This window comes from Anomalospiza imberbis, chromosome 19, assembly GCF_031753505.1.
Source record: "Anomalospiza imberbis isolate Cuckoo-Finch-1a 21T00152 chromosome 19, ASM3175350v1, whole genome shotgun sequence".
Classification (NCBI taxonomy): Eukaryota; Metazoa; Chordata; class Aves; order Passeriformes; family Viduidae; genus Anomalospiza; species Anomalospiza imberbis.
In genome coordinates this window covers 10,485,918-10,504,867 of record NC_089699.1, presented here as the reverse complement: position 1 = coordinate 10,504,867, position 18,950 = coordinate 10,485,918, and the positions used below count along the sequence as shown (strand labels likewise).

General features: G+C 43.5%; 1 protein-coding gene and 1 long non-coding RNA gene across 10 annotated transcripts in view; one reads left to right on the top strand and one right to left on the bottom strand.

Annotated features, from left to right (window-relative positions):
• Positions 1-18,950, top strand: part of MMD (monocyte to macrophage differentiation associated) — a 41,340-nt gene that overhangs the window by 12,621 nt on the left and 9,769 nt on the right. The window contains exons 1-3 of one of the 6 annotated variants that reach the window (XM_068209665.1): positions 12,180-12,274; positions 12,403-12,478; positions 17,695-17,775. In XM_068209665.1, the coding sequence (XP_068065766.1) occupies positions 12,183-12,274; positions 12,403-12,478; positions 17,695-17,775 (249 nt within the window). In that variant the 5' untranslated portion in view covers positions 12,180-12,182. The other 5 variants (XM_068209669.1, XM_068209670.1, XM_068209666.1 and 2 more) reach the window with 5 other exon arrangements.
• On the bottom strand, positions 9,321-11,470 carry LOC137485249 (uncharacterized). 4 transcript variants are annotated; one of them, XR_011005241.1, is made up of 3 exons: positions 11,359-11,470; positions 9,905-10,484; positions 9,321-9,806 (listed from the first exon to the last, which is right to left on the bottom strand). It is a non-coding gene; the product is annotated as an uncharacterized lncRNA (long non-coding RNA). The 4 variants fall into 4 exon arrangements; XR_011005240.1 differs by lacking the exon at positions 11,359-11,470 and having other exon boundaries at positions 9,905-10,070; positions 10,161-11,043; XR_011005239.1 differs by lacking the exon at positions 11,359-11,470 and having other exon boundaries at positions 9,321-9,610; positions 9,704-9,806; positions 9,905-11,032.

Here is an 18,950-nt window from a genome sequence, read left to right as displayed (position 1 = left end):
GCAGGACAGCAGAAGACAGGGCTCACTCCTTCAATGCTGCCTCAAGCCCCAGTGTAAGTAAAGTGATTGCAATTTCCCTGATCCCATAAGAAAAAGTTTGCTATAGCTGATGGTTACTCCCTGTGGCATCTCTAGGGAGCTGGGTGGTATTTTTTCAAGTGGAATGTTAGTGGATACCAGCTTTGCCACTATAAAATGAGGAAAGCAGCTGTAGTTTTTGCAGTCAGGTAAATATTGAGCCTGAGCATGGTCATGCCTGAGTAGGGACCTGGTGCTGTGCTCACCTGGCTGTGGCACAGTACAAATTAGACATGCCCTGTCTCCCCAGGGATTTTACAGCTATGGAGCTGAGGCACATTAATCATCCTGCCATCAAAACAAACCTTTCTCCCGCGCTGAGGACAAAGCTGCTGCTCGGAGCTGGACTCAGAGCTGGAATAACAGGGGCTGTGTGAGGTCAGGGTGGAGGTGAGCTGGCACAGCTCCCTGGGCAGGCATGCAGAGTGGCTGCCCACATTCCCACAGGCTTAGCTCAGGCTGTGGCCCCTGCTAGCATGCCCATTTTTGACAACAAATACGAGCAGCTTTGCCACCTCCTCTGTGCGACTGTTGACAGAAGAATGGGCATTGCCCCATTCCCCTCCAAGCTGGGAATTGTGCAGAAATTTCCAGCTGGAGTAGACCCATCTTCATGACGCTGTTCTCCAACCCTCCTCCAGCAAACCCTTGCTGCAGTGGGTAAATTGTGACTGAAGCAGAGACTCTGAGCTGCTTGGCTTGGGTTTTCACATTTGAGGATAAAAAGCAGGATTTGGGATGTAAAGCTGTGCAGCTAATCAGCTGGAATAAATGTCCAGAGAGCAGCCCTGGCTGCACTGGAGTCACAGCTCCCAAGAGAGGCTGAGGATCTGTTCTCCAAGCCAGTCAGAACAGCTGGGTCATTCCTGCCAGGCCATGTTCAGTCTTGAGGGCAGGACTGCTTTTGGAGGCACCCACCTTAATCACCTGCAGCAAAATTTAATGAACAGCCAATCTTTTTTGGCAGCTTTTTCTTGCAGGGAGGGCAGAGGGTTTATGTGAACTGGATTTGTGAAGGCAGTTGTACAAATATTTGTCCTCTGCTCCTTAGCAGCAAAGGGATGAGTACAAACAACATACCCATTTAAGGTCCCACTCACTTGTCACAAAAGAATCGATCCAATTTTGGTTGTGTTACGGGCCTCCAGCTTGGTCTGCAGGTTGTGTAAGGTGTAGCTCAGCCCCACTCCAGCCTGGAACAGAGGCAAAGTCATGAGAGAGCAATGCTGCAAGGATGGAAATCCTCCTGCACAGGGATGGAAATGCTCCTGCAGAGGGAAGAGCTTTGGCCTGGGAAGTGGCTGTAAAAAGAGCACCTTTGGGATCTCCAGTCAGTGGTACAATACCATCGATACCTCAGGTTATCTCAAGCATCCATCTGCTCGCTGGGAAGGCAGGATCAAGCCATGGTTGTTTACTCAGTGAGGCAGTTCCCTCCTGCAGGCACTGCAGCAGGTGAATTGTTCTTAGTGTAGGGAAAGAAAATTCTAAAGACAAAAAAATCACAGGAAAATTTTAGCGTGTGGATTCAGTGCCCAGGTTAGATTAGGGCTGCTCTGTAAATGACTGAGGATCAGATCAGATTATCAGGACTGCAGTGTGTAAGATCTCTCCCTCCTAGCTTGGATTAAACTCTATGCCACATATTGAAAAATGAAATATTGAGTAGCTACTCCCAAAGTGAACATAGTCCATTCAGTTGTGTGATTTTTCTCACAGGAAAAATACTGTTTGATTATGGCATTAAATAGTGTGCAATACTAGACAGAGACAGGCTAAGACAGACTTGACTTGAATTTTGGTGCTCCCTAATATTAATATTAAGGTCTTCGATTTTGCAACTTCAGTACTACTTTTATAAGTGGAGAGATTTTGTGCTTAAAAGTTTTTAATTTTAAACCCCTCCTCATGCAGTGGAGAATAGGTCTCTGCTGTGACTATAGAAAAACTGTGAGAAAAAGAGCAGTTGTAACAAACTACTTTGGATAATTCAAAAACCATTTAGCCTTCATTCCCTTTAGTGATCTCATATTGGACTTTTATCATCACTGTAATTTGATATTAATATTTTTTAATTAAAGTGTGGGAACATTTCTGGCAGTTGTTTTTGGTAGGTTCCCATTAATGTCTACTTAACTGGAGACAAAGAGTCAAGCATACATTTAATTATGGAGATGTCTGCATGACAGCATAAAATCTCAAATGAAAAAGAAACACTTTTAATATGAATAATCATCAGACTTAAAAGTCTCAGTCATCTTTAAATAGGAATATATTGATGACTAAAAGCAGCACTAATGTGTCATGCACTATACAGCCAGGAGTTTAACAACCATTTATTTTAACCTTCCATGCTGCAGGAGTTGCAAGCAGGGGCACAGCTCATTGCTCAGTTTGTGTGGGATTAATGCCACCATCCAGAAGTTGAGCCTTTGCCTTCCTCAAAACTCAAGAACAAAAGGGAGGAGATTAACTCCTCTAGAGTATCTCCTCTCCTCTGCTAAGGGGCATCTTTCCTGAAAGGAAGCATTCTCCTTTTTGTCTCTAAGAACACTAAGGAGCTTTTAAATGGTTAATGTTAGTGCAAATGTACCCAGGACAGCTCTACTGACAAAACATGGGAATTTGGACTTCCACTGAAAAACTAAAAATGCCTTTATGAATTTTGGATAGAGACTTTTGTCATTTTGACTAAACCTCCACGGAGGTTTTTCCAGTGCCAGGTTGCTAATAGCTTTGTTGTTGTCTTCTAGAATTTAAGTAAAATGCTATTACAGGACTCCTGTAAAGTTCCAAAGAATTGGAGGCAGTTCAGAAGCCACCATTCCTATTTCTATCAGGTGTGAGGCTGTTTGAAATGAGCCTTGGGCAGTCGTAGGAGCAAGGGTCAGCCGAGGGCAGATGCCACCACGGTGGTTTGTTTGGGACACGAGCAGCCCTCTGCCCTCCCCAGCCCCACTCTCACACCAGGGCTGTATCTTGCCCTGTAATTTATAAAACTGATCCTGCTGAAACCATACAGAAGGGAGGAGAGTGCTGTGACCTCAGGCAGGAGGAACAGTCGGAGCACAGCGCAGGAATTCTGGCCTTTGATCCCCTGCCAGCACCGTGGCCCCAGCGCTGGGGAAGCAACTGAGGAAACAGAGTTTGAAAGCATGGCCTTCCTCCAAGGCTCTGGGTTCTGTTCCCAAAAATGTGGCCTTGCAATTTAGCACCCACAAGCAACAGATAAGAGGTTGTAACGCCCAGTGCAGCAGAACAAGGTTAGGCCCTGGTGAGGATCCTCACTCCCCTCTGTGGGCAACCAGAAGCAGCTCAGAAGTGACAACCCCAGGGAAGGAACAGTTTCTAGAAAGACATGATCTATGCCCACAAAAATCTCTATTTCAGCTCTTCATCAGGGGCACTGTCTGTTTATTTCTTGATTTTCTTCAACCAGCCTCTCCTTATAAATATTGCTACCGAGCCTCAAGACCCAGGAATCTGGAGGACAGGAATTTGCTGTCTGAGGGATTTTAAAAACAAGTTGAGGGACTCCTGTGCCCCCTCTGGATTGTTGTTTACCCAATTGCTTTCCAAATGGTTCCTAAAAACTTCCCAAGCATTAAAGGTTTTTTCCCCTTTAGTCCTTCCAGCAATTATGTGAGGGGTCAGAGTCTCATTTGTGTGAGTCCAATCCCTCAGTAATATCACTGGAATGCTGTAGACTTTCATCCACCACAGCAGAAAGATAAGTCAGGTCAAAGTCTGTCTGAAAACTCATCCCTTCCATCAAAGATAACACAATTTATAACTCGAACTCAAGGACAGACAGAAGTAAGTGGATGATGGGCGTAAGGCCTCACAAAACTCGCCAGCAGCAGAAACATTTATTTTGCAATCACTGTTTGGAGCAGAGTAGATAAATTTGAACTGGAATCAAACTTCTTGATGTCTCTGTTTCTTGCAAGTCCTCTGACCTCTCAGCAACTTGGCCTGGCCATCAGCAACTAAATGATATATCCCAAGAGTTTCCGGCTGTTCAGAAGGGACATGGTGAAACTCCCTTTACTCTTTGTAACACACCATAACCAAGAAACAGAACATTTTGACTTTTGTCCTTAAATAACAGAAGTTATTTCTGCAGAAACACTGCAGAAACAGTCTCTAAACTTATCAGGGGAATTGCAAGTTAGAAAATCACTCAGAGTCTCTTGTCCCTGCCAGGCACTCTGCTCCCTGTTCCCAAGGCTAACAAGCATTATTCAGAGTGGGAGATATAGTAGGGACAGTGTGTCTGATGTTTGTTGGGCTATATTAAAGAACATGTTCATTTTGCTTCTGAATGATATTTGTAAACATTTGCAAGCAATAGAGAAAAATTGATTCATATTTTATTAAGTCTGTTTACAAGACCTAGAAGACCTGAGACAACACTATGCGTTGGAGTACAGCTGTTTTCTCCCTCTCCAAATGTATTTAGGAAACCTAAAATAAATAACACTGAGAGGTTGTCAGCTAGCTGGCAGGAAGGGCAGAGTGAGTTCACAGGCCCTGTGCAGCCCCTGCCAGCAAGGCTGAGATCCTGTGCAGATGATGCTTCATGATCTGCACAGGGCAGTCAGGTACCTCTTCAGTTTCACTGACTTACACCCACCTTGATCTTTCTCTCCTATATTTGTTTTTTTAACTATTGAGAAAACTAAGTATCATTTTAAACTGAGAGACTATCCAACCAGAGTAAAATTTCAACCATTTAACAACTGACAAGAAATCAATCTGTTTTCTTCTGCTAAATATGTTTAAAATCTCTAAGCAGTCCAAATGGGATGTAGGAATCATTTCCTCTGAGATGACAAATGACGGGCTAAATTCCACCCACTCTGTTCACTCTGGCCTGACCTAGGGCAGATAGGAAACAATGAATGTCTTTCCATTAACTTAAATGGATTTTGTGTCAGCCCCATTAGGTAACAGCTTATTTCCCTTCATTGATTGTGATGTCAGAGATGAGGAATTAAGAGTGACTGGCACATTAGGACTAGGTAGCAGACACATTTGCAGATCAAAATCCCAGTGATGGGGAGAAGAAAGGAGGGGAAAAGATTTTGCGTGTCGATGTTATAAACATCAGTTAAAGATGGTCCACTGTGGGCTGGGATTCAAACACAGAACTGCTTTATTTTGGCTTTGGTACAAGGGTGAGCATTTTTCATTTACTTCTGAAAAGAGAAGAATTTGGGGATATATTAAAATATTGGGTCCAAAGAGAAATAATTTAGTTCTGCATGGGTAACACATTGCTAAAAAGATCTTTAAAAGCTTCCACTTTTGGGTGCTCAAATCCTACATCTGAGAGAGAGGGAAAATGGTCTTTTTTTTTTCCAAAAGGATGGGGTACAGCTAGGGCTTTTCTTTGCAGGCCACAATAACAAGACAATTGGAGGATGGGGGATCTAATGACACTCAGAGAATATACTGTTATAATAGAGTAGAGTAATTCTTTACTCTCTCTTGTAGACTTCCTAAAGGCAGGCTACAACACAGATCCTCATGACCCTTATCCCTTTGGTTTAAGAAACCGAACTGTGATTTTTCAGGTGTTCTCCAGTCTGAAGCTGAAGGCAATGGCAGCTGCTTAGCTCCTGAGTCAGGTTGTCCTGATTTGGCCTTTCATATAAAATTCTCTTTATGAGTGAATTTTACCTTTAATAACTTGCTCTTTGCCTGTCAGCCAAAATTCCATACTGATTTCTGCTAGGGAAACTGATAGATGTTCCAAGGGCTGTGGGTCACCAACTTTTTTATGGTACAATTACTAAAAGCCAAACCCTTCTCACATTTTTTATTTCTAAAAACGCCTTGAAATCTGGCACCTTTATGACTAAAGCTCCCAAAGGAAGAACTACAGAATCAATATCTGAAAGCAAGATGCTTCTGCATTTTTTGAAGTAAAAGTTCTCAGCAGTCATTAACAGACTTGATTCATCTGATGACTCAGAATTTGTGCAGCTGGTCCAAGGCCATCTCAGAAGCTGAAAAGTGCTGCTTTTCTCTCCTTCTCTAAAGAAGTGATCTTTTCTCAGTTACATGAAGCACCTCCTGCCCTCTTGCCAGCTTCTTCATTTAAGGAGAAGGTTATATTCAGAACATGCAACAGCAAGGAATTTGATTGAAAAGATGAATTAATATAAAATTTGACCTTCATCTGTTTTTTCCAATAAGCATTTTGAAATCTTTGAAATGTCCTTTTGTTTACTGGAAATGCAATACATGGGAGGACTATTGCAATACACAGGCCAAAGAGAAGAACAGACTGTGAAGATAGAACAAATAGAACAGACTGCAAAATAAATGTTTCTCCATTATTCTACTGTAATTAAACTTCATTAGTCACATAGATAAACATATTATAATTTCATGGTTGCCTCATGTTTTCAGGAGCTTCATGCTTACTGATTTGAAGTTCCTGAATCAGATACATTCTCTTTACATTTTGGTTCAAGTTTTTTAAACAATCAGAGCTTACATTTTCTATGATGCATTTAGGTTTTATTTTCATTATAAAATTCCAGTCTCATGCCAGATTTTCAATGTTAATAATTCAGCCATTGCTTTTGAAGAGGTTCAATGGCTCCATTCACTGATGATTTAAACAGTCAATTTTCAATCATCACTCTCTTTTGAGAGTTTATAGCTGTGCTATTCCTTTCCCATTAATTGCTGTCATGGTAAAGATTCCTATCGACTGGAAGTACTTTGATTTTATTCCCCATGGTAACTGTTTATTATCCTCACAAAATCTTGTGGGTTTGTGGGACATAAAAAATACACTTTCCTCAGTAATAGTGACAAACGAGAAACCTTCAGCAGAATTTGACATTTCATTATCCAGACTAATGTAACATAATACAAGGCCCATCCCTCTAAAATCCCTTGTTTCACTTGCAGGAAGTCTTTCTATGATGTGAGTAGCACTGCTGTAATCCCATTTCAGCTTTAGTGCTGGCAGCAAGAGCTGGGACATCAGGTAAATGTTTACATTTCAACATTTCCTGCTGTAAGTGGCTGTCTGTGCCAAGGAACAAGCCCTTCTTCGATACCTGTGTCACCCTGGAAAAGTTGTCCAGGCCAGAACTAATTCCATTAGTGTTTGGAAAGCTATTTATAAGCCTGCCTTCAGTGGGATGACCTTATTAATTAGATTGGGGGAAGGCTGAGGGAGGGAGAGATGTTCATTTCACAAGACCATTGACATGCATTTCCAGAAGCAATGCCTCTCCTTCACACTATGCTCAAAAAGACTGTCAAATAAAGCAGAAATCTGGGTCAGTTTGCAGCAAGGAAAAAAAAAAAAAAAGCTATATCCATGCTGTCTGCAGGACAAAAAGCATAAACTTTGCACAGGGTAGTTCTGCTGCCACATGTCCTTGAACATGCTAACAAAACCCAAGCCCTGTGTTCTCTAAATCCAAGAAAATAAAAGAGCTTTACCACTAAAGCTTCTAAATCAAACCTTAATGAAACCACCACCTTCCTCCACTATCATACACACTCCTAAGACAGCAAGGCTAAATCCTCATATTCTGTTTGTTATGAAGTCAAAAGAAAGCAGAAGGTTGCTTTTCTCCCCCTTATTTACCCCAAATGCTTGATTTACTCTCCAGTGTAGACTGGGAGTGGAGTTTCACCTGCCAAACCCATTTCCTGTGCCTCACTACAGCTGTGCTGCTCTGCTCCCTCCCCACTACATTTAATTGGCTCCCTGAGCCATGGTGTCCTGCTCTCCTGCCTCTGAAGCCAGTCCATCACCACTGCCAGGTCCAAAAAGTGAGTAGCTGGGAGCATTAGCCTTGTCCTGTCACTAATACATCCATTTTGGCAACTGAGGAACTGCTTCTCTGTTATCTGTTTAACAAATCGGGGGACTGGTTATTGTGCAGGCTTGTAATAAGAACTCATCTGTGCCAAGCGGCCAAAAGAAACTCAGCTTTTGTGCAGGATGTTTACTTTTATCAATATAACCTCCTGACAGAATCTCATTCACCTCTGGCATCCCTGTGGCAATTACATTTTTCATCTTGGGTGGGGAAAAGGAAGCTTTCAGAGCCTGCCTATTCATTTGATGGATTTGTACAACCCAGGACAATTTTGCAATGCAGAGAAAACTACAGACCCCACTTCTGCATCCTTCTTTGAATAATCCTCTACAGATATTTAATGTCTCTTTCAGAATTCAGTACGTCTTTATGTGCAGACTCCTCCATCTCTAGACAAGTAGACAGTGCTTGTGAAGGGCTGGCAGGAGATTGGACATGGGTCAAATGTAAATGTACATTTGACCTAAAAATAACAAGGGCAAAACACACAGCTCATGTATTCCTGAGTGTCAATCAGACTGGGATTGCCTGGTTCATTTTGGACACTCATTTTACAGATACCTTACAGAACTAAAAGTCTCTTTGTCCCATGAAAAAAATAATAGGTTAAATGTCTTATTAATCAGCCCTTGGCTGTTCATGTTCAGCATGTTGCTCCTTCCAATCACACTACAAGACTGGGGCCCACAGCAAGGATGCATTCAGTAAGGAAAGTTTTTCATCCTTCTTGTAACCCTGACTCATTTATTAAAATGCATTTCTGGCTGAGTGCACAATGACATATTTCTAGTCTTAAGAATGTTTTTAATCAAAACTACTTAAAGTATTAGAAGGTTCTGTTTTTTCTTACTTTGTAAATAAGAGTAACCAAACTAACGAGGTTTTTGCTTCCTTAATCTTGTATGCTGAATGCCAATTTTTAGGATTTAGACTTAATGGTTCCTTGGTCCATAACAAGGAGTTTCTTTTATTGCCACGTTTTTAGGGCACTCTGATTCATTCAATCATCAAAAAAAATTACAGAGATGAGTTCAACAAGAGCCACTGGTACTAAAAATATGTCATTGGTCAGGACTGCTTTAACAATGCCTGTGCTGAGTAATTTAATGTTCTCCTTAATAGACACTGACTTCCAGTAAAAAAAATCTTCCAGTTTCAACACCACTGTCATGATGGTTGGGGCGTGCTTAACCTGGTTCCACTCAGTCAAGCTTCATGATGTGAATGTTCTTCTTTTCATTCAAAGTAAACAAGTCTGAACAGATTTTTTTTTTTTTCTGTATCTTGAATTTGTAAATCTTTGATGCTCCAGCAACAGGAAGTTACACTGGTTTGAGATCTGTGTCCACAGAACAAAGGTGGAAAAACAGGCTCTGAAAACTGTGAGAAGAAGAACTCTGTGACACATTTGCGAGTAGAGTCTAGATCAAATGTCCACAGCAGCAGGGAAGGAAATGAAAATGACAGTGGCTTGGAAGAAGGCAGAAGAAAGAGTCAAAGAGGAGCAGAGGGAGTGAGAGGAGATGGAGACAAGTTAACACCTCTGTGTGCACCTTTGACAGTGTCAGTGCACTCATTTTACAGGAGTCAGCCCAGTTTTTTGCCAGAACCACAAAGCAGCCAGCCTTCCAGTCATGGTGTACATATCACATGTTCCAGAACATTTCTACAGCCTGAAAGTGCAAATTACTGGGGAGCTGCAGAGGAATGCAAGGATGGGTGTGTGGTACTGAGCAGGAAGGCAGCTGCATCACCACAAGCCCTACCTCAATATAAAGGCAGGATATTGGGATACTGCTGGCACTTCAGCTGTTGAAATGCAGCTGTGTGTAGGTCTGGGCTCTTGAGCAGCGTCCTCAAACTTTGCTCCTTTTGGATTAACAGATAACATAGGCAATATGAAACTTTATTACCAGTGACACTGCTAAATTGGATGACAGATTATACCAACATATTAACAGTGATACCTCACTGAGATGAATGGGAGTATTTCTCAGGGAACTAGTTTGGCTCTGCATTTCAGGAGCTCTCCTTTCCAGCATCAGGCTCTGCCCTCCTTTTTCAAAAAATCTGAGCAGCTGTTTGCAGAAGTCTTCTGGCCCAGCCTCACCTATCCTAGCAGCAACCAAGCCCCTGCTGGAGAACAAAATCTGCAATTTGTATCTGGAACTACAGAAACTGAGGGGCAAGTCTTGCCACAGCAGTATACAGAACTGTTACCACCTAATCCTTTGCTCACTGCTGGCACCAGGGAACAGCTGGTAAAGGGGACCAAGAGCCATCAACAGTCAGATTGAGCCTGACATGCAGCCAAGCTGTGATGCTCACACTTCCCTGTGCTGGAGGTGGTTACCTGGCAGAAGAGACATGCTTAGCTTGGGAGATGACTTACAAACCATGGCACAGCTGCCAGCAGATCCTGTCTGCCTCGGTCCTACCATGAAAGATGTTGACACTGAGTATGGTTTATTTGTCTAAACCCGTGGTTTGCCTTGGTGTGCCTCTACTAATCACTTTTGTTGAGGGCTGGAACTGTTCAAAATGCCACTGTAAACAAGATATTAGATTAGAAGAATAGTGTAAAAATAGAATTCCAATAATATTAATATTCTCCTAATTCATGCCCTGATTTGTACTGTACAAGGCAACACCACGTTCACCTTACAGAAATATGCTTGACATGGTCCCTTCACTTAGTGAAATAACCCTTGCTTGGCAAAAATAGATTTGAGTAGGTAAGGTTAGGGCATAGAGATGGGGAACCCCGCCAGCCAGTTTATCTCCGCCAAGCAGTCTGGCCACTGTGATCTCGATTTGGAGCGGAGTAAATGATCCCATGTGCAGGTTTATGTGACAGCAAAGCCACGGCGTTTTGCCGTGCTCTCCTGTGCCACGCCGGGATGGACCCCATGGCCGGGTGGGTGAAGTCACCCGGGTCAGTCTGTGCCGAATCCTCGCAGACAGGCTCCTACAGCTCCCAGGCTGGGAAGAGGAAGCGTGTTGCCACCGCCAAGTCCTCCTCTCTGATGAACGAGCTGAGACAACGGCGATTAAACTGCAGTCCCCAACAGTCCCTCCGGTGCTGCTCCATCCCCAGCGGGGCCGCGGGACGAGCTGCAGCCAGCCCGGCCACCGCCGGCCCCGGGCACCGCCGGCCCCGGCACCGCCGGCCCCGGCACCGCCGGCCCCGGGCACCGCCGGCCCCGGGCACCGCCGGCCCCGGGCACCGCCGCGGCCGCTGCCACCCACTGCTTGCCGGAACGCCGGCTCGGCCGGGCCATGCTCGGGAGCCAGGCCGCGGCTCCCGCTCCCACCCGCGCGCTCCCCCCAGCCCCATCCCCAGCCTCATTCACCGCTCCCACCCCGGTGCTCCCCCGGCCCCGTTCCCCGGCGCCGCCGCGGCGCAACCGCGCGGCCCCACCTCGCAGCGGCGATGCCGCCGGTGCCCGCGCCGGGCCGGCTCCTCCCGCGCTCGGCCGCGGTGGGCGGGCCGGGGCGGGGGCTGCGCGGAGCCAGGGCCGGTTAAAGCGGCCGCCGCCCGCCCGGCCCCGCGCTCAGCCCGCCCGGCGCCCGCCGTCCTGCGCGCCGCGGCCGCGCGCTCGCCAATGCGGGCCCGGAGCCCGGCCCGAGCTGCCCCCGGCGCCGCCCGCAGCCCCCCGGCCCGAGCCCCCGCCCCGGACCCATGCGGCGGCTCCGGGAGCGGTTCCGGAGGTGAGTTCGCCGCGACCCCCGGCGGGGAAGGGATCCCCCTTCCTGCCCGAGCCGCTTCCCGCGGGATGGGAGCCCCGGGCGGGGTGAGGGGTGGGTGGGTGGGGGAGCCGAGGTTTTCTCGCCGGTGCCGGGCGGGGAGGGCAACGAGATCCCGAGGGGCGCGAGTGGGCGGGGGTGAGGAGGCTCTTTTGTTTGTGTGTTTGTTTGTTCTTCGCCGCCGCTAAATGGGTGAAGGTTCGCGCATCCGGCCCTGTGTCACAGCCGCGCATCGCGGCGCTCCCGCGGGGCCCGACCTGTGGCTCCTGGGCCGGGCTGGGTCAGCGCCCGCCAGCTCCGTGTGGCCCCGCGGGGCCATGGAGCTCCTTGTTCTGCTGCCTTCGAGGGCGCATCGAGTATCGTGGAACCACAGAATGCTCCGCGTTGGGAGCGCCTTAAAGCTCATCTCGTTCCACCCCTCTGCCATGGGCAGGGATACCTTGCACTAGACCAGGTTCCTTCAAGCCCTGTCCAGCCTGGCCTTGGACCCTTCCAGGGATGGGACAGCCGCAGCTTCTCTGCCAGGGCCTCAGCACCCTCACAGGAAAGGATTTCTTCCTAGTGTCCAGTCTAAATCTATGCTTTTTCACGTTAAAAATCAGCCCTTATTCAGCTTTAAGATGATGCTCATGTTCACGGGGAGGTTGACTGGGTGACTGCAGTCGTGGTTCTTGGATAAACATCTGTGGGCTTTGGTTCTTCATTGCCCAGAGTCCAGATGCCAGGCCAGTAACTGTTGCTGGACAGCCCATCTCCTGGCTGAGGCCAGTTTCACAGTGGCTTCCCTGACCAGGGCTGCCCTGCTCTCCTTTCACCAACTTGCTCAAGAAACTGAAACCTAAGTATTAAAAAGGAAATAAAACTGAAAGAGAAAAATATGAATGCGTTTGGACGTGGGTTTCTGTGCTAGCCCACACCTCGGCTGGCTGGTCGCTTGCCCCTGAGGTCAGATGTGCTGCAGCACCTGGGATGACTTGTGGTTGCTGCCCACTCTTTGCTTGAATTGCTGCCTTTCATACTTGTCAGAAGGCTGGGGAGGTCAGTGGGATGCACAGACGCTTTTTTTCCGTGACACAATCTATGTATGATAGCAGAGTTGTTTGTGGATTCTCAGAGTATTGCAGGTTTCCTTTTATCTTTAGTATCGTGCTGTAAGTACATGAACCTTCACACAGCGTGGGATTTCACTGATATTTCCAAATAAGGGAGCTGCTTCTGCACTGATCTGAATTATTCCTGTGCCTCAGATGCTGAATGATAGTAGAGATTATGTGAACAGTTACAAACCACAGCTAGATACTGTCAAATCCAGGAAGGAAGGTGCCTAATGTGGAGGAAGATGGATCTACTATTAACTGAATGAATTTGGTCAAAGTCAAATTTGGAGAAAGCAAGCAAGCTTTTAATAAATCCTTTATTGTCTCTTCAAAATCTAATCTGAATGGTCATCAGATCTGATTTGACCTGCTTGTATTTTTTTTTTGTTTTCCTCTTGAAAACAGAGAGCCTAGATGACATCCTAGATACTGAAGCATATATTTAGATAATGAAGCAATTTTTAACCCCATTTGATGTATGCTACTGCCGGTTTTGTGGAGTTACGCCCACCTTGTTGCAGTTTCTCATATGCTGTTTTTTGTGGTTTATTAGGTCTAAATGGCTTCCCCTGCTGCTGGAAAGCACAAAGAAAGAAAGGCACAAAAAGAAGGAATGTGCTTTTAAGCTGGTAAAAGGAAGTATGAGGTCTTTTGAGCTGAATAAAGGAAATATACTTCCTGAAAAGACTAAAAAAAAAATCCAGATCTTTGAGGCCATTATCAGTGCTTGCTGGTTTTACTGACATTTTGCTTCATACTTAAAACAATAATTCATTCAGCAGATGGGAATCCTCAATAAGATTTGATTTCCCTTCTGCAGTCTGGGGTCTAAGCTTGTTGTGATGCCAGACTAATGCCATACAGATATGTGCAATGGATTTAGGGTTTTGTAATTTATTTTTCTAAGCTGGCTTTGCATGCAAAGACAAAGCATTAAGAACCCTCGGGCTTTCCTTCTGCTTTGTCTCCCAAATCTTCTCTTAATTCTAGAATCTCTGGGAAACATATAGCATCTGTTCCTTGGAAATTTATAGGAGTTTGAGATTAGGGTCTGTCACAAAGGATGGATCAGTCTGTATGTTTAGAATTTAAAATATTTAAAGTATTTCAAGATCAAAGATCAAGTAGTGTGAAGGGAGGGGTGTGAGTTTCCTCCCTCTTGTTTTAAATTGCTGTATGTCTCTCTCAGTACCTTTTTTCTGCTTATATTGGGAGCATGTTCATCAAAATTTGTTTGTTTGCTGTGAAATTCTGAGTCTTGAACTTCCTTGGCCTTGAGCAAGTTCTGCACATTGAGAATTTAAATTGTGAAAAGGAACTCTCAGCTCAGTTCAGTGCAAAAGCATTCTGTTCTCCTGGCTGGCTGCAAGCAGTTCTCAGTCTCTTAATTTCAGAAATTTCTTATTCTGGTATTGAAGGCATTAATATTTTATCTTGAATATCTTGGATTTTCAGTGTCTTAAATGGAGAAGTATTTGTGCATCCTTGTGAGATGTGTTGCATATCCTCTGATTAAATGATTCTGGTTTCACCAGATATGCTCTCAAAAAATACATTAGAGATTTGCTAGAGAATCAAAAAGGCTTCAATTAAAGACATTTCCTGTAAACTGTAGTCCAATTCAGTGAGACTTTATCAGACTGTCCTGCATTTGATAATAACCTTAATGGCTGTGATATAGAGAGCCTTTGTTTAGGAGTAAACAGCATCTGAATGCTCTTTACTGTGCTTCCACTTCTAGGAAGGTGAGATTATAATTCCCACAATTATCTTTTCCAGAAGAGGCAAACGTGACCTGTAGATAGGAGGAAGAACAATGTCCCTGTGTTGCTGTATTCACAAGGCAGGAAACAAGAAGCATCCATTGTTGGTGGTGGCATGGAGTTTGTTTGCTTATTTATTTATCTTTCAGAAAGAGTGGAGCTGTTTTGCCTCTGGAATGTGAATAATTTTGCAACCCCATTCTTCTGCCTTTGTGTTGCAATATCATTTGTGTCTCTAACTGCAGGAGTATATGACTGACTTTAACAGTGTGTGTCAAAATAATTTTCCTGGTTTTGATGAGCAGAGAGCAGAGCAGCTATTTTTCAAAATTCACATATGCTTCTTAAGACATGAAGCCTAAACTGTCAAGCTGAAAATGAAACGAACTCGTGAGAAGCACTGGCTGGTATTATTGCCCTTCCAGCCACGTCGTCAATGATCCTCCCTCTGAAGTTGTTTCTGATAATGCTTATAAATAGTTAATTATCAAAAGGCAGAGAGGAATAGCTGAAAGGTTGCTTTACTAAGACTGTTGCCTGTGAGAAGTGACCTGAGCAGATGCTTTCCAGCATTTGGCATCAGGGTCTGCAGCCTGATGGAGGCTCCCTCTCAGAAGGGAGAGGCGCAGGTCCATCAGATGTGCAGCAAAGTTGGTGCTGGGACATCGTGAGACCCATTTCTGCAAGGCAGAGGTAAAACTGAACACTTCCCCTCCTGCCAAAACACACGGGTGGTGTTGGTGTTATTGGTATAAACACTGAGGTGAAGGGGATGGGTGAGATGTTGCTAATGCTGGAGTTCTGCTGGAACTCTGGTGCAGAATATTTGCATTGTTCCTGTGCTGCCACAAACAAAACAGGGAAAAAGCCATAGACAAAAGATCTGTGTGTAGGTAACAGAGCAAGGATAGATTTGTTACTGTCTCTGTGTTCTGTTCTACAGCTAATAAATGTCTTTAAGTTAGTGACAGTAAGACGTCCTAATTTTTAGTGTTGGTTCATAATTCTAAAATCTAACATTGCCCCTAGATCCAATGTGTTTGCTTTAGAAAGTTGCAGTGTATTTCCTACTGAACAAAAGGGAAAAAAATTAAAAGTAGTAGTTAGATAATAGAAGATCCCATTAGGAGACATCAATTATTTATAGATTTTTATATGATAATAGTCTCTTGTATAGAAATTTGGAACAAAAGGAATTATAAAGCTACTACAGAATATGAGATTTTTCCTTTTGGTTCTTCAGATTTGAGTGGGTTTTTTTGTTTTTTGTTTTTTTTTTTTTACTTCTTTTGAGACTTCCAAGGTACCACCACAGAGAAATGTAATAATATTCTAGATGTGATAAGTGAAAAGTTTCCCATGACTTTGAATTTATGGAGTTGGACAAGGGCAGTCCAAGCCTGGCCACTCACTGAGCCAGCAGATGCTTTTATTTTTAAACATTTTCCTGACTTGGAAGCAGAACTGAGCAAACTGAATGTTCCATCTTTAGAGGATGCAGAGATGGTGTTCAGCAGCTGTTGAAGACATACAAGCACTGGGAAAAAAGTAATTTTCCAAATATTCTGCGAGCCTTTGTGATGAGTGTCATTGTCTTCTTGGAGAGGAGAGCAAGGTGCCATTTCTCACTGACAAAAGAATTGCCATTTTAAACCATATATTAACTCCTGCAGGGTTATTTGCTAACAACCATTCATGTGCTGTCTGAATTAAATTCACATTTTTCTTAGCCTTTGTATTAGTACAAATTAAACTGTTTCTTGAAATTGCCATGGTTGAGGAAGAGATCATGACACCGTTATTTTCCCAGTGCTACTACATTTTCATCTATTGGTTTAGAAGAAAACAACTCACAAGTCACTTAATAAATCAGTCAAGAAAACCAAATGAAATATCCCAGAAATCTGGAACTGCTTATGCCAACTGTAAGACTTGCATTGGATTTTTTTAGTTGTTTGTTTGTTTTTCCCTGGTTTGAGGTTGGCCAATATTTTATAGATGTCATAAAAATAGGACTCATTTTGATTTAAACCAGGGGGGACATGGGGAAGGACCAAAGTTTGTCTAACAAGCTTTTTGTAAAAATCTATGTAACAAAGCTGCTCTTGGTTCTGAGCATACAGACATGTTCTGTATTTCTTGTGAAGCTGTTCCTGGCTGCTTGGATACCTGTCAGTGCATAGTTTTAGAAAAACCTGGAGTAAACTGAATTATTGGTGAAAGATAATCACTTTTGTAGGACAGTCAGCAGTGCTGGGATAACAGACTGTAGCTGGAGAAGTTCACAGCTTTCATTTGACTGTTGCATATAGGTGTGTGCTGTCTTTTACAGGTGTTCCTACACAGATATAAATTGTTGAGTTTCACAGAAAAAGCTCAAGTGTTTGGGTTTTTTAATACACTTAAATAAAATGTTTGCATTGGCAAGTTCTTCTGAAACTTTCTTAGGTTTCATCATATTCTGTTCAGCTTGCACAGACTGCATTTGATGTGCTTGTTTGTGTGTTAGAATGTTTGAAAATTCTTAGAGAAAAAAGTGGAATGTCTATGGCAAACCTCTTGAAATGTTTCCTCTTCGGAACTGACCATTAGAGTCTCCTTTTATCATCCCCATGCAGGAGATGTTTGGATCTTGGTTACAGACATGGGATTGGCAAAATGAGCCATTTCATTCTCCAGATACAAATACTGCATGCTATAGGAGTCAAAAAGTCAGTGTTCAAGTGCTCCACACTGGAATATTGCTGCAGTTTCAAGAACTTCTTAAAAGAAGAATAACCCCTGACAGCTATGATGAACTCCATATTCAAGAATAATTTTAGTCCTTGCCATGTAATTTAAATAGGAAATGTTCCATTCTTCCTCTGACCAAACTGTCAGAAAAGAGGGAGTCTGACTGCTCTGTGTGAGCTCCTGATTAAAGATAACCATCCCTTGTACCAGGCAGTCACAGGAATTTATTTAACATGTGTGTCTGGTAAGAGACTTTACTTGGGAGAACTTGCAATTTAAATCACAGTTACTTTGAAACATGTCTGTACTTATAATTCTTAACACTACCAGGTTGGAAGTATTCCTTCATTTCCTTCATGACACTCAGAGAGATGTTTTAGTAACTTTCCTGAAAGTGCTTCTTAATTATTCAACAGGTTCATGAACCACCCAGCTCCAGCCAACAGCCGCTACAAACCCACTTGCTATGAGCATGCTGCTAACTGTTACACACATGCAGTAAGTATACTTCTGGCTTTTTTCCCTATTTTTTCTTTAACCAGATATTTCAATAAAAATTTTGTTTGGATTGCTAACTGCTTACTTTTGCCTCGCTGTGTTCATATCTACAGCCTCTCTCTGGTTTTGTGCATATAAGCATTAACTGTAACAATCCAGAAAATTAGATGTTTGGTAATGTTCCAAATCTCTTGGAGCTCCAGACACTTCATAAGATTCCTTTACACCAGTGTTACAGGTCTTTAACTTCATATTTTCCCTCTGTTCCAGTCAAAGGATGCCTGCAGTAAAGGGGATATAGGCCACTACTAGTTAGCCTACAAGGTGGATTTCCCAGGTCTGCCCTGACATAATATTGTGCAAATTGTAAACTGGAAAAGAAAGATTTATCCATGTGAGAAATGGGAAGGCCTCTTTAGACTGCCTGTAGGTATGAGCAACAAGAGCTGGAATGTTTTAATTCTGATACCTCCTGACTCTTCAAGAAATCTGCTGTTTTGCAAGAGGTCCTGATAATGCTGACAGCCCTGCTGAAATTTCAAGTCTTTCCTTATTTTTGTAATGTAAGGACTTATTCTAGTTTTGAATATATGGTATTCACATAGAAAAGAAGAAAAGCAGTCCCCTTTGATTTTTTTCTTTTAGCAATTAGGAAGTTTAATTTGCTGTCTGGCACTTTGAAAAGGACTTAAAAATGTGTTTGTTTGCTTTTTAAGATAGCATTTGCCCTTTTATAAAAGCAACTTGTGCGTCTCCGCAATCCCTCAACTCCAAACATCTGAAGTATGTTTGACTTTGTCCTAAGTCTCTTATCTCCAGTGTGTCTGAGTGAACTGCAGATATGAAAGCTCAAAGTAGTGCCCAGGACTCTTCAGTTCTTGAAGGAGCTCTGTTCGTAAGGATCCCTTGTGTGTATTTCATAAATAACCGACATACAGCTCTGTGGTGCTGGTAAAAACAGAATCACCTTGGTTTTACATGTAGACATAAAGTTGACTGAGGCTTCTGTGTTCTTAAGCCAAAGGTCTCATGTACAGCATTATGTAAATATATGCTTATTTGCCTAGGGAATGAAGCAACATTCTGTTGGTTAGCACAAATATGTAGTTTATCTCATAAGCCTTGTGCAAATCATGTTTGCTCTGGCCAAAAAGTTAGATTTCAAAATATCTGGC